General features: G+C 39.3%; 1 protein-coding gene across 1 annotated transcript in view; it reads left to right on the forward strand.

Annotated features, from left to right (window-relative positions):
- Positions 1–14,870, forward strand: part of LOC126184949 (protein ERGIC-53) — a 93,694-nt gene that overhangs the window by 51,910 nt on the left and 26,914 nt on the right. The window contains exons 8-9 of the mRNA XM_049927623.1: positions 4,776–4,981; positions 5,205–5,319. Coding sequence (XP_049783580.1) covers positions 4,776–4,981; positions 5,205–5,319 — 321 coding nt within the window. The remainder of the gene's footprint in view (positions 1–4,775; positions 4,982–5,204; positions 5,320–14,870) is intronic.

Below are 14,870 nucleotides of genomic sequence, written 5' to 3' on the forward strand. Positions count from 1 at the left end.
AATCAGAACGGTATGTTGACGATGTAACTCCCATAAAATTCAATCTCATGAATGTATCGTCAACTTCTCCTTCTGAAATTTAGTACGTTATACATTCTCTCAAAAATAAAAGTTCATTTGGTTTTGATGGGTGTTTTCAAGAAAATACTAAAGATCTGTTACCTTATAAGACCAGTCGTATCTGAAATATGTAATACATCACTAACTCAAGGCATTTTTCTAGAGACTGAAATATGCCATTTGATAGAGGCCTCTAGAAGAAAGGTGATAGGAGATATGTCAATAACTGCAGACTTGTTTCGCTGCTGACGCCATTTCCCAAAATTTTTAAGATAGAGATGTATTGTAGATTAGTATTTCACCTTAGCAACAATAATACCCTCATTGAATCATAGTTGGGATTTCAGAAAAGGTGCTATATTAAGAATGCCATTTACATGTTCACTCACCAAATTTTACAAGCATTAAATAATAAAACAGTGCTAGTTGGCATTTTCTGTGACTCATCTGAGGCATTTGATTGTGTCACAGAATTTTCCTAAGGAAATTGAAGTTCTGTGGGATTGGCGGTATAGCCAACCATTGGATAATGTCATATCTGACCAAAAGAATGCAAAAAGTTGTACTTAGTAATTCAAACAATATAGTATGGTGACGTAAGTATGACGGGAGAAATCACATACGAGGTTCCCCAAGGCTCAATCTTAGGTCCACTATAGTTTCTCATATGTGTAAACGATCTTCTAATATACAACAAGCAGATTTATTTCTTTTTGCAGAGGACACTAGTAGTGTAATCAGACCATATGTACAGAAACACAAGAAATGGTAAACAATGTTCGTAAAAGTATCATTGAATGGTCTCGCCCTCAATTTTAAAGGAACAACATGCCCAGGTCTGCCCACCTAGGGGTACTACACCATTAAGTCCAGCACAGGGTGAGGAAATAATAAATAATATAGAAACTTCAAAATTCTTAGGTGTACATATTAACGAAAATTTAAACTGGAAAAAACACATTTTATAATTCTGAAAACAACTTAGCTCAGCCATTTTTGTATGTAGGAATGTTGCAAATCTTGGTCAGAGACAAATCAGCAACTTGACATAGGTTGCTTATTTTTATTCATTAATATCATAGGGAATAATGTTTTGGGGTTCCTCAGCTTTAAAAAGTCTTCATTGCTCACAAAATACTGTAAGAATAATATGTAGTGCTCACTAGAGATGGGCAAAACTGTTCTTTTCAGAGATTGGATCAGAACTGTTCACTCCCTGAAATGAATTAGCTCTTTTTCATGACTCACCACTCATTTACAATAGAAAATAAATGGAAGGCACATTGCCCTTTAAACTTGGTTTATTCCAGTACTATACCTGTATTTTGATCCTATTTTGAAGTAACACAGATAATGAGTAAGAATTTTGTATTGTTTATTTAAATTTCCACGATATGACAAAGTTTTTGATTATTGATTTATTTTGCACTATCGTGGTTTTTTGGGTGATTGGAAAATGTTGTAACTTGAGATTTACATTAACAATATATTTGGCTATAATGTATTAAAATTTCATTAACCTCATACAAATACATCGCAAGCCATATATTTTTAAAGTGAACGTTTGCTTCCGAAGACGCCTAAAATCGCAAAATCCGTACCAGAATAAGAAAAAAAAATATAAATTTGACTGTAAAACGAAAGTGCTGCATATAGCCTTATGCAGAATAAAACAAGGAAAATATTGGTGTATCACATTTTGCGATACGTTTATCGGTTCGCTCGTAATTAAAGCGTAAATTCGAGTGTCCATAATAAAAATCCTATAGTAAGAGGAGTCATCAGGAACCTAATCTAATCATTTTAAACAAATAAAAATAAAATAAAAACAATTGATGTATACATAACATAATAATGTAATATACATAGCGATATTACTACGAAGAACAATATCCAGTAGAGACGAACTCCGATGCAGAGGCGCTGAGTCGAGCAGGTCGAGCCGCGAGCTGTATTACTGCGTGAGCTGAGACCGCAGAGACCAGAGTGACACCTGAGTCGCTTTGCTCAACGCTCTGGCTAGAGTCGAGACGGTTGGGCGAGCGTTGAGCGGGCGAGTTCCGAGGGTGGGGGAAGCGGTGAACTCACCCGCTCAGAGACAAATCGTCCGTTCCCTTGCGAGCAGGTTGTTGCAAGTAGTTCCTATGTTATCCGCTAGGTGGCTCTGTCCTGTTGCTCGCATCGACTGCCCAGAGGGCAGGACGTGCGACTGAAACGATCGCCGACAGAGTGCGATGCGAAGTTAAGCTGCGCCAGACGCTGCAGGCGGCAGACGACGCACAGAGACGGCACGGCATATGTGAAACACAAAATCCAATGGGGCACTGCACAATGCAGGCAGCCAAGGTAGAAGCAGGGCAGAGGCCGGCGCTGGCTGTGTTGTGTGGCGTGCACTGTGCTCTGACCAGCAGAGGCGCTGCTGATATGCTCCGTCTCTCTCTCTCTCTCTCTCTCTCTCTCTCTCTCTCTCTCTCTCTCTCTCTCTCTCTGCCGTGGGAAACGTTTGGAGCTACTGCTCTTTTTTTCTGAATCACTGATTGTTCACTCCTTTGAAAGATTCAACTCTATGAATTAGTTCAAGAGCGGATCCCCCATCTCTAGTGCTCACACGATTATCTTGTGCTATCTGAGGAGCTGGGCATTGTGACTACTGCTTCAGAGTTACTCAATCATTAAGTTTGTTGTAAATAATCCACTGCAGTTCAAAAGGAACACCGATTTACATAATTACGACGGTCACTCCAAAATGCACACTATTTTTGTAAAAGTACAGTTTTCGTTCTGCATGTGTGAAAGTTTTACAGTGTGTAGATACATACTTCCCGCTTGTTTTCAAACTTAGTTCAACCTGTTCCCATTAGTGGCTCCGTCACAGCATGCCTTCAAAATGGCTGCTACACTTGACGTTTGTCAGAAGCAACATGCTGTCATAGAATTCCTGTGCTGTGAAAACGAGACAGTGGTAAACATCCACAAGAGGTTGAAAAAGGTGTATGGAGATGCTGCTGTCGATCGCAGTACAGTTAGTCAGTGGGCAAGCATGTTACGTGATGAAAGCGGGCACGTCAATATTGAGGATTGTCCTCGCAGCGGCAGGCCTCGTACTGCATACACTCCAGACAATGTACAGAGAATTAACGAATTGGTGACTGCTGACAGACGAATCACAGTGAACGAATGGTCATGCAACGTTTTGGTAGGGGAAGGAAGTGTTTGCAGAATACTGGAAGTGTTGGTGTTAAAAAAGGTTTGTACCAGGTGGGTTCCCAGGATGTTGACAGTGGCTCACAAAGAAACAAGAAAAATGGTAGGCAGCGAACTTTTGGAATGGTATGAGAATGGTGGAAATGAATTTCTTGGAGGAATTGTAACAGGTGATGAAACGTGGGGCCATCATTTTTCACCAGAGACGAAGAGGCAATCAGTGTAGTGACATCATGCAAATTCACCCAAGAAAAAAAATTCAAAACCACACCTTCTTCTGGAAAAGTTTTGTCTGTGGTGTTTTTCAATTCTGAAGGACTCTTGCATGTGGACATGATGCCAAGTGGAACCACCATAAATTCTGATGCATATGTGACGACACTGAAGAAACTTCAAGCTTGACTGAGTTGTTTGACCACATCTGCAAAAGCAGGATGTTTTGCTGTTGCACGACAATTTACGGCCACGTCAGTCAAAAAACCATAGAAGTGATGACAAAACTCAGATGGACAACACTGAAACACCCACCTTACCGTCATGAACTGGCTCCCTGTGACTATCATCTCTTTGGGGAAACTGAAGGACTCTCTTTGGGAACAAGGTTTGAAGATGATGACTCCCTTGTGTACACTGCCAAACAGTGGCTCCAACAGGTTGGTGCAGAATTTTACCATGCGGGTATACATGTGCTGGTTCCAAGGTGGTGTAAGGCAGTTGAGAGGGATGGAAATTATGTGGAGAAATGAAAATATTGTTCCTAAAGGATGCATCTACACACTGTAAAACTTTCAAACATGTAGAATAAAAGATGAATTTAAAAAAAAAAAAAAAAAAAAAAATTGTGCATTTCGTTTGGAGTGACCTTCGTAAATACCAGAAGGAAAAATGAGATTCATTACTCAACATTAAGGTTGTCTGTAGCACAAAAACGGGTGTACAGTGCTGCAACAAAAATTTTTCATCAATTACTCAGTGACATGTCTGACACAGTAATGACAACTCCCTCTAGTCTGCAGAAGAATTTCTATCATTCTGTTCTGCTGGATAGGAATTACTGACTCACATCTGTATATTTGCATTTCATTAAAAACTCCTTTAGAAATATTCTGCATGGAACCATGCATACAAATTAATTTGCACTGTTAATGTAAGATGACTCATTCCACATCATTATGATTTATCATGCAAACTAATCCACAGAACATGCAAACAATGAACAGCAGTCGACAATGTAGGATTAATTCTACTGAATGGCAAAAGTCAAGTAACATCACTCTGTGTGAAGTGAAGTGTATAAGCTACTCTACATTTTCATCCTTTTTCCTTAACGTACTTCATAGACAAACAGTTCTCATAAAGGAAATGTACTAGTAATAACACTTCCTCGTTATTACCCATAATATGATTTAAGAATTAAGGACACAAGCATTTGTTGGTTCCAGATTAATAATGAAATAATTTTTCAATAAATCTTTCATTACTCTGTATACTTTAAAATTAATGTTTTCCAGGTATCGCCGTGAGCACCCTGATGCAGTCAAGGACCGTGATGCATTCTCTGATGAGTGGTTTGAATCTGATAGCCAACGGGAATTGAGACAGATATTTGCAGGACAGAGCAAAATGTCTGAAATGATTCATGAGCTGAGTCGAAAACTGGATGAGGTGGTCGGCAGACAGGAAAGAGTTATGAGCCTTCTCTCCGGTATATCAACAGGCAAGTAACACTGATACCATTCCCTGTAATACTATATATTAACAGTACAATTGATACTTATATTTTACATTTGTGAGCAAATTAGGGTGAACATTCCACTTATCTGGAACATTCTAACTTCATGTTGATGCTGATGATTATGCTGTAAAATTGGAGAATACATTGTAACTTAAGCACACTCCAGTGTCTTAGTTATATTAAATTTTTAAATGTTTGTTCATAGGAGGACAGGTGGCAGGGGGACAACCACTACAAATAACTGACACTATCCGCCGCCATGAGGTGGATGCTGTCCTGTCCAATCAGAATACTATCATCAATGCTGCTCGGGAAATAAGGTAAGAGTGAAATATGGATCTGTAGAAAAAGAAAAGACATGAGCATAATATGGCATTCTTTGACCTACGATATAGGCAGCATTGGAAAGTTTTATAAAATGATATTTGATGTAAGAAATTTATTAGTAACAGATGATTTGATATATCCTAAAACACTTATGCTCTAGTATCAGAGTTATAGAATCTATGATTTGAGGTGGTCAATTTTGGTGGTACCCACTATGCCAAATATCTTAGGAACTCCATATTTTGTTATCCAGTAGACCACCTTCATATTCTCATGGTTCCCTGCTAATTGATTCTGTGTTGAACCAGTGATTGAACCGGAGTATATTGTACTGGAAGGATGTGCAAGAAAAAGTTACTGTAACGGGTCACTTAAGTAGGCAAAACATGAGAGAGAGGCAGTCCTTAGGACTGCCATGGGGTTGATGGCACCAAAGTATTCCAGTTCTTCTCGAGGTTGTAGGGTGGCCTTCAAAGAATGGCATGTATTCAAAGATAAGATCATCATCATCCACAAACAACTGCAATGAAAGACAGTTCTCACTTTTTTGTTTTTGGATCACCAGCACAGATAACAGAATGAATCTGGGTTGCAGCAAGCCTTGATAATGTAACAGGATGCGGAATATTGACCTGATGTTTCCACACTAATTTCATTGGAGGTTACTTCTATGTACAGAGGTGCATGGTATGCGACCCATAAAGTTCACAATTGTGCCTGTACACAAACTAACTCTATTATTTGTTAGTGGGAGAGTTCTCAAAATGGTAACTGTCCCTCAAGAACATTTCAGAAACCTAGTTGTACCCACGCCCCAATCATATTGGCACATTTCTACTTGAGGAGGGGATTATTATTCATGACTAAACATTCTAAGTGCCTTAAGAGTAGATGGGTTCTGCGAGTTGCATGTCTTTTAAAACTTCAGTTTATGGTATCCTCAGCCGTGCCTGGATAATTTGAGTTAATGTGTCCTAGTTACCTGGGGATGTTGGGCATGATGAGGGGATAAATGTGACAAAATGAGTCTCTGGTAAGGACTGCCAAGTTAAAACTCCACACTGTGTGACATTGGTGCTCTTGATAGCACAAAAATTGGCCACACATTAGAATTAAAGTCCATTATCTGCATGATATGGCAAAACTGTGCAGATGTGTCTGGGGGAAGTGTTGTGCTCCACTCGCTCTATTGCAATGCTGCATCTGCTCATCATCTAGTGGTAAACATTGTAGACACAACTTCGTGAGTTCCAGTCCACTCATTCCTTTATTTTTTAACTTCATTTTGACTGTCTGCTAAAGGTATCAGTCTGATGAAACCTCGGAGATAATCTGCTTCACTTTATAACCCACCGGTAATAGTAAAACTTTGTGAAAGAGCTCATGATTGTGCCAAGTTCAGAACAGTTTATGCTAGTGCTTCCTCTCCCTACAGCGGCTATCGGCAGCTGCCAACTGACTAGCTGTCACCAGCCACTTGACATATGTCACCATCTGACCCCATAAATGTGTCACGGTGCTTCTTGGGCACGTTTATGCTCTCACGCTGGCAAGCATAAAATTGTTTGTTATTGTAGTTAGATTTTCTGCATAAAATCACTTCGATAGGTGAAGTGAATGCTGTGAAGTTATATAAAATGGTAAGTTACTGTGAGTATGTTTTATCAGTTGTAGTTTTTTCTTATAATCCTGTCAACAATCTATAAGTGTTATAAAGTAGTCGCAAGTGGAAAAGGCCCAACATTTGTGACGTACGAGGTGCATTCACGCAATAACAGCTCCAATTTTTTGCCCTTGCAAATTAATCACGCCCGACCTGTTCAACTGGTCACTTCTCAACGTAATCTTCCCGCAGTCATTACATTATTTTTCACAATGTTGACAGCATGATTCCATGGCTGTTGCAAATGCTTCTTTAGGAGTCTAATTTGGCCACTGAAAAATCACTGATGCAGTAGTTTCACAACTACAGAATGTGTGGTAAATAGGGTGTATACCCCCAGGAAATCCGGGAAAAATCTAGGGATTTTTTCATCTGTGAGAAACCCGGGAAAAATGTGGGAATTTTTTAGAATTCCTGGAATTTTTCATTGTTTTAGTTTTCAGTTATTTTTCAAATTGTGTGTGATTAGAACTGATAATCTAACAAAGAATTTTGCTTTAGCCCACTACTTCAGAATAATTCTGCAGCAATAAAACATAAACGAGAGAATAACACCGAAATAAAACTTCAGTTGCAAAGAACTGCTTTCGATGCTTTTTTTTGTGAGCCTTTTTTCGATGACTGTGATGAAGACTATGCAATACAATAAACTGTTCTCAATGAGCGTGACATCACAGTTGTTTACATTTCTAACAGGTCATGGGAATATATTGCGAATGGTGGTTTGGGAAGTGTTACTTAAAGCTAAATTTCTTTTTACTCAAGATGAATTATGTTACTTGCGAGAATGTGTGATGAATTTCTCAAATCACACATCCTTAGACTCTCATTCAAAACTTAACACTGAGGATCAGTTTCTTAGAAAAATTTTGGTGCCAAAAGACCAGCCATTTATGCCGTTACGTAAAATTTACTGGCACGTTTGTATTTGATATATTTTAAAGGGTAACACATGCCAAAAAGAGCAAGTTTCAAGGTTAGTGCTTCATATTTATATTAATTCTTCAACAGATTACAAATTATACACTAATAATGCTAAAAGTATAATTATCCTTAAAAAAGGCTAAGTGAGTTCTTGAGCAATTTCACACGTGATTGACTTTCCTGTTCTATGGAAAAGTAAGTGCTTGACGGAACATGTATTCAGCCAGGTAACCCACAAAATGTTAGATACACAGCAGTGAAATTTATAATCGTGCTTATCGGAAATATTCAGCTGCTGCAATTTAAGCTGTGCTCTTAGGATTCTGCCTAACCACATTGTTGGAAAAAACTGCAATAACTTTTTGACGTATATGTGAAAGCGTAGCTTTTGTTACAACTATACAGTATGTATATTACTTTAAACCATTAACTTTCCTTGTTTGTATGTTAGCACTACTTAACACTGATGATGTTTCTATCACCTAACTACATCACATGACTTGTGCTCTGAGTATCTGCTGTCAGTGGCTGGTGAGATCACATGACATGAGCTGTAATTGGCTGACAAAAGCGTGCTGCAGTCCCTATTTAAGTGCTTCGCATGCTGCCGTGCTGTATTTGGCACAATTTGTGTTTACAATTTCATAGTACAAAAACATGCAGTGTAAATGTTCACTTAAAACTTGGGAAAAATGTACTTTCACTTGGGAAAAATGGAATTTCACCAGGGAAAAAGTGTGTTTTTAACCAGCAAATGCGGGGAAAAATCTGGAAATTTTTTTGCCTTATCCGCCTATACCTCCTGGACAGCTCAATGTGTCTTTCATCATTGGAAATGGCCAAAAGTGCTTAAAGCCAGGTGAGGTGCATAGGGTGGATGAGAAATAATTTCAAAGTTGTTGTTGCAAAGAAACTGCACTGTCATGTTCGCCCAATGCTCCGATGCATCGTTCTGGTGAAAGACGACACATGCAGTCTTTCCTGGCTGTTCTTCATGCAGTGCTGTTAGGGGCTTGTTCTTCAAAACATCTTGCCACCATAGTGCCCTTCAGAACAATAGGAGTATAGTCTGATTAAAATTACTTGATAGTTGACATCTGTCATTTGCCACTACAGTGTTACCACATCCGCTGCCCGCTACCACTCGTTTATAGACAACACATGAATATGGCAGGTCTCCTAACAAATGTTGTTAATGTGTAATGTGGAGCAATGTTGGAAGGGGCCCCTGTAAGGTATGAAAGAAATGGAAGTTGATCTGTAGACAGCTAATTTTAAGTGACCAATGACTGAACTGCAACACACGAATTTGTAGTCCAGAATTTAAACTCGTATCCTAACTAACCACAATCTCGTGATGTGCACGGCATCTGAGATGAGTGATCTACAGTCTGTTGCAGAACTAAAATCAGAATCATTTTGTCCACAGCATTTAAAGCTAACCTGTACAAGCAAACCAAGACAGAAAAATTTTGTAATATGTTTGTTTTCATAGCCTTCTTCCGCAGAAAAATTTTAAGTTTTAGAGGTAGAATTCTCATTGACTACACAGAATGTTGTGTTACCAACCTATTAGCAGTCTTGGTTGACACTTGTTTGCAGATTATAGGCAACACAAGCAAATTCTAAATGAAAGAAGAATCATAGGAAGAAAAATGAGAGCAAATAAAAAAATCAATATGATAATGAAAATGATGCGACAAAATATTACAAATAAAAAAAATACTTTTAAACCAGTTAATTAAATAAAAACAATGATCAAAGACTGCTTACATTAAGTAAAATAAACAAGTTCACTGCATGTGATGAGATTCAAACCTTCAATCTTCTACGTGTCAAGTTTATACAAGGTGTGTTCAAAAGGTAAGGTAACTCTATATTTTTACGAAAAAATATTTATTTATTCATCAATATTCATGCTGTCCCCTTAAATGTAATCCCCCTCAGATAAAATACGCTTGTGACAACTCTTCTTCCAACCCTGGAAGCACTTCTCATAAGCACTTTTTGATACAGCCTCGAGTACTTACAGAAATGCAGGTTTTATTTCCTCAATTGTTGAAAATCTTTGTCCTTTCGCAGGTCTCTTCAGTTTTGGGGACAAGAAAAAATCGTAGGGGACAAATCTGCTGAATATGGTGGCCGAGGCATGATTGTTGTGTTGTTTTTGGCCAAAAAGTCTCTCACAAGCAATGATGAATGAGCTGGTGCATTGTCATGATGCAAAAGCCATGAACTGTTTTTCCACAATTCTGGACTTTTTTGCATGCTACTTCTTGCAAATAGAGTGTAATGTCAAGTTAATACTCTTTATTGGCTGTACAACCTTGCGACAAAAAGTCATGCTCCACTATGCCACAGTAACTGGGGGAAAAAAAAGTGAGCAAGACTTTGACATTTGATCAAACTTGGCGTGCTTTATTTCAGTCTTGGCTCTCCGCGATGCTTCCATTGAGATGATTGGGCTTTGATTTCGACATCATAACTGTAAACCCATGTTTCATCACCAGTTATGACCCTTTTGAGCAAATGAGGATCATCATTGACATCATTCAAGAGCTCCTGAGTGATGCTCATGCAACAGTTCTTCTGATCAAAATTGAGAAGTTTTGGAACAAACTTCGTTGACACACGTCTCGTGCCCAAAACATGACATGAGCCAACCGATAACCTCAGCAACTTCTCGTGTGGTAATTCAACAATTTTCTTCACAGCTTAAATATTATCGTCTGTTGTTGTGCTGGGGCGTCTAGAGTGAGGTTTGTCGTTGGCGTCTTCTCAGCCATCTTAGACAAGCTTGTACCATTTGTAAACATTTTTTTTACTTAGTGCAGACTCACTGTATGCCACTGTCAAAATTTCAAGTGTTTTATAGCACTTGGTTCCATTTTTCACACAAAATTTGATGCAGATTCTTTGCTCAATTTTTTTTATAATCAAAAATCGCCGAGCGCACGAAAACATGTCTAACATTTCTATCTGTCAAAAACAAATGAAGTATCCTGTTCACTTGAAACTGTGAACATGTTCAGGACATGTTTACCAACATAACAAAAAAAAAAAATCAATAATCGAATGTATGTTGCCCGCGTAATTTGAAGTCGCCTTACTTTTTGAACTGCCCTTGTCCACTAACCACTAAGCTATGCCATTGCATTTGAATATCTATGATACTGGTGTCCCAGCTGCAACAATGGACAGTCTTCAAAAACTTAGCTTCACGTAATGTCGTGCAAAGCTTATGTAAAGTAAACCAGTATCTGCAGTTACAAAACTGTATAAAAGGTGCTGAATCACATATCTTGTTGGAGGATCCTGTAGTATTCAGTATGTATGAAACATGTGTGCGCGTGCAGTTATCATTTGATGAAATATGAAACAAAAGGCCCAGAACCAGAATTTGGGATACAAACACATCAAGGAAGAAAGTCAGACAAGGAACTGGAAGTAGCTAATTGTTGTGACAGTTAGGCAATGGTGAACATTTTGGGTATGATGTTAAGCACTGTGATTGAAGGAAACCAACTTCAACGCAGGAAGTTTCAATAATTGGAGTATTACACTCTCTCTGTCATACAACATGCCCACCATTACGCCATTATTTTTCCAGCAGTGGTACTTAGCAGAAAATTTTTGGTGGCGCTGAGTAGGTGTGCTTCCGTTTAGCTGACTGACATTCCGTTTCAGGATTGAAAGATGGCATCTATGACTCGTGCATTGTCGCAGTTGATGAAAAGTCACATTCATGCTGTCATTGCATGTCAGTATTGCCAGGCAACATGCCCCAAGTGCAGTCTTGTTGTTGTCCATAAGCATTTGTGCACAGATCCCATGGAAATACCAACTTTTGAGGCAATGTGTTCCACACTCATTCGGTGATCCTCCAAAGCAACTTTCTCCACTCTCTTGATTGTGTCATCAGACTGCCTTTTGCAAGGCCAAAATGGCCATAGTTTGTCACATGGTGTTCTACCTTCTTTGAACTGTCGCACCCATGAACGCACATTAGACATGTCCATGACACAGTCATCACCTGTGTGATTCAACAGATGATGAATTTAGATTGCTGTCACACCACGCAAATGTAGACAACAAAAGATTACTTGCTGTTTTTGCAATGAAAATGTCACCATTTTAAGTATCAAAAAGTTTCTATCAGTGTCCTGGACATTGCTACCATTTTTATTATGCATTCACAAGTGCACATGTATTTTAAAACAAACTGCATGTTTCTATTTCCAGTCCAGTGGTGTTAATAACAAGACATCTTGACCAAAGGGCAGTGTGAAAAGATAATATTTTGCATCTGGTGGTACGAAAAGTGTTATGCACTACAAATTCCTCCCCAGGTGTGTGTTCATCGCAGATAGCATTTGTTGCCAACATCTGAGACCCCTTAATTGTTCAGGGAAGTCATTCACTTGCACACTTATTCCTTTGATGATGTTGTGCCCTCAGGTGTGTTTTTTCCCCCACTCCTTCTTGAACACCCATCATGAAAATTTCCTTCCAGATGAAAGGTACTTCAAACCTGGCCTGATGACACCTTTAACTCTGAACAAGTAGGTCTCTATAGTATATTCTCTAACATTGACTAAAACAATCTGACAGTGCTTGGGTAGTTTACCGATATCAAGCCTATAGGAACCTACTCTTCAGGCCAGATTGGAAGTGCATTTTCGTCCAGAAAGGAATTTTCTTGATGGCCGTTTAACAAGCAACATTTCATGCACTTTTGTTGGTCGTTTTTCTTATATTGCATCAAAAAGGTTTCTTAGTTGTAGACAACAAATGTCAGCTGTGATGGACACACTCTTGGGAAACAGTACGTTGTGCACAAGACCCTTGTTGCGCCACCATATGAAAAATATAATGTGTTCCTTTGCTCAAGGATATGCCTTTTGTTAGGTCCCAGCTATTAATTTCTCCTTAAGAATGTAATGGAGAGGAATCACAACTCGTCACCAGTAACAATATTGCATAGGGCTCAGAGAGCTGTTCGATGAGCAAAATAATGACATTCATAGAAAAATGCAATTATAGTCAACCCCCTTTTTGGAATTACAGTGTGCAGTACTCAAACACCCAACTTCTCAACCGTGCCTATAGAATGCAAAAGTAGCACGAAGGTTAAATTGTCACCGTTCATCACATATGTCAATTATTAAGACTTCTGAAAGTGAAAAAAACCCCATGCCAAAACGATCTTTCTTTGCATATGTCCAAATCTTCGTATTGCCAGTAATTTTCGTGGCTGCACGGTGTGATAGTACTTTCTAAGTTAATCTTGCCTGCTTTGTCCCCCTCCCCCTTTTTTTTAACTTGTTATGAGTGGGGGCAATGAGAATTTGCTGCTGTCTGTAAACAGCTGGAAGCTCTGTTGGCCCTGATCAACAGGCTTCTGGCTAATGCTCAAAGCTGTTGTGACATCAGTGTGCTAGTGAGGAGACCTGAAACACCTTTGGTGCCATTGGGATCCTTTAGTGACATGGGTGTTACTGTGTCATCTGATGTGCAACATTTGACCAGTCCGTTGTCTCTGGAGAGTGGGTGGTGGGTTCCTGTGTCACTAGGATGAAGGTGAAAGGGGGAACATACTGCTGGCTCATTACACATTATTAACCAGTACAAGGTGCTATCCAGTCTTAATAATACTTGTGAACCAGCATGGTACGCCTCTCCTGTTGTGGCAGCAGCAGATTTTCCTGCCCAGTCTGGAAAAGTGCAGAGGGTGGGTATGCTAGTCATTGGGAGCTCCAACATTAAACAGGTGATAGAGCCCCCAGGGAAATAGCTTGCAGGGTGTGAAAGAATGGCAGTGTGCACTTGGTGTGTTTGGTGGAAGGGTCTTGTCTGTGACATGGAGAAGGTCCTGTCAGTGGCTATCAAGTGTACTAGGTTCAACTGGCTGCAAGTAATAGCACTTATTGGCATCAGTGATACCTGCCGCGTGGGTTTTGAGGCCATCCTCGGCTCCTTTGACAGATGACTGACTTGGTGAAGGCCAACTAACATTGCACACAGGCTGGGTGGAGAATTGTAGGGTTCCCATTACTAGATGAGGCATGCACTACATGCAAGAAGCAACTACTAGGGTAGCAGAGCACGTGTGGTGTGCACATGGGTGTCTTTTAAGTTACAGAACCCCCCCCTCCCTTGGGATCAGAGACAAATGGCCTTCCAAAATAAAAAGTCGCATCAACCACAAGGTTCTCAAAGAATGCTTGTCCTCATATATTGGGTAGATGAAAGTTTAGTATGATATAGTAAATTGCAGGAGCATCCAAGGAAGGTCCCAGAATCTCTCATTGAAAGTTATAATGCCCAGATATTATTAGGAACAGGAAATTGGTTGTAACAGGAAGTGAATAGCAATGAAATTCTAAATTCAGATTGGAATATTTATTGTAAGGATAAATTAGTGGCCAGTGGTGGCAGCATATTTATTGCAGTAAAGAACTCGATAATATCCAGTGAGATTATCATGGGTCCCAAATGTGAATTAATCTGGCTGAAGTGGAGCATTAAAGGTCAGTCAAAAATGGTAATTGGATGTGTTCATAGATGGTGTGGGTCAGGGGCTGTAGTAATAGAACAGATCGGAGAGAACTTCCAGAATATCGTTAATTATTTTCTTGATTATTCTTTTGTAATGGGATGTGTGTTCAACTTGCCAGGTATAGATTGAGTGAGTCGTGCTATCAAAACTGATGCCAGAGACAGGGGTTCATGTGACATTATTCTGAATGTTTTGTTCAAAAATAACTCGGCAGATGGTTAAAGAACCAGCTCAGGAAGGTAACACTTAAGACCTCATATCAACAAACAGACATGAACTTAACAAATCAGTTAATGTAGAGGAACGGATAGGTGATGACAAGACTCTTAACAGCAATTATGACTACAGGTTTTGCAAGGAATATTAAAGAATGGTAGGAAGATATTTTTGCCTAGCAA

The sequence above is a fragment of the Schistocerca cancellata genome, chromosome 4, assembly GCF_023864275.1.
Source record: "Schistocerca cancellata isolate TAMUIC-IGC-003103 chromosome 4, iqSchCanc2.1, whole genome shotgun sequence".
Lineage (NCBI taxonomy): Eukaryota > Metazoa > Arthropoda > Insecta > Orthoptera > Acrididae > Schistocerca > Schistocerca cancellata.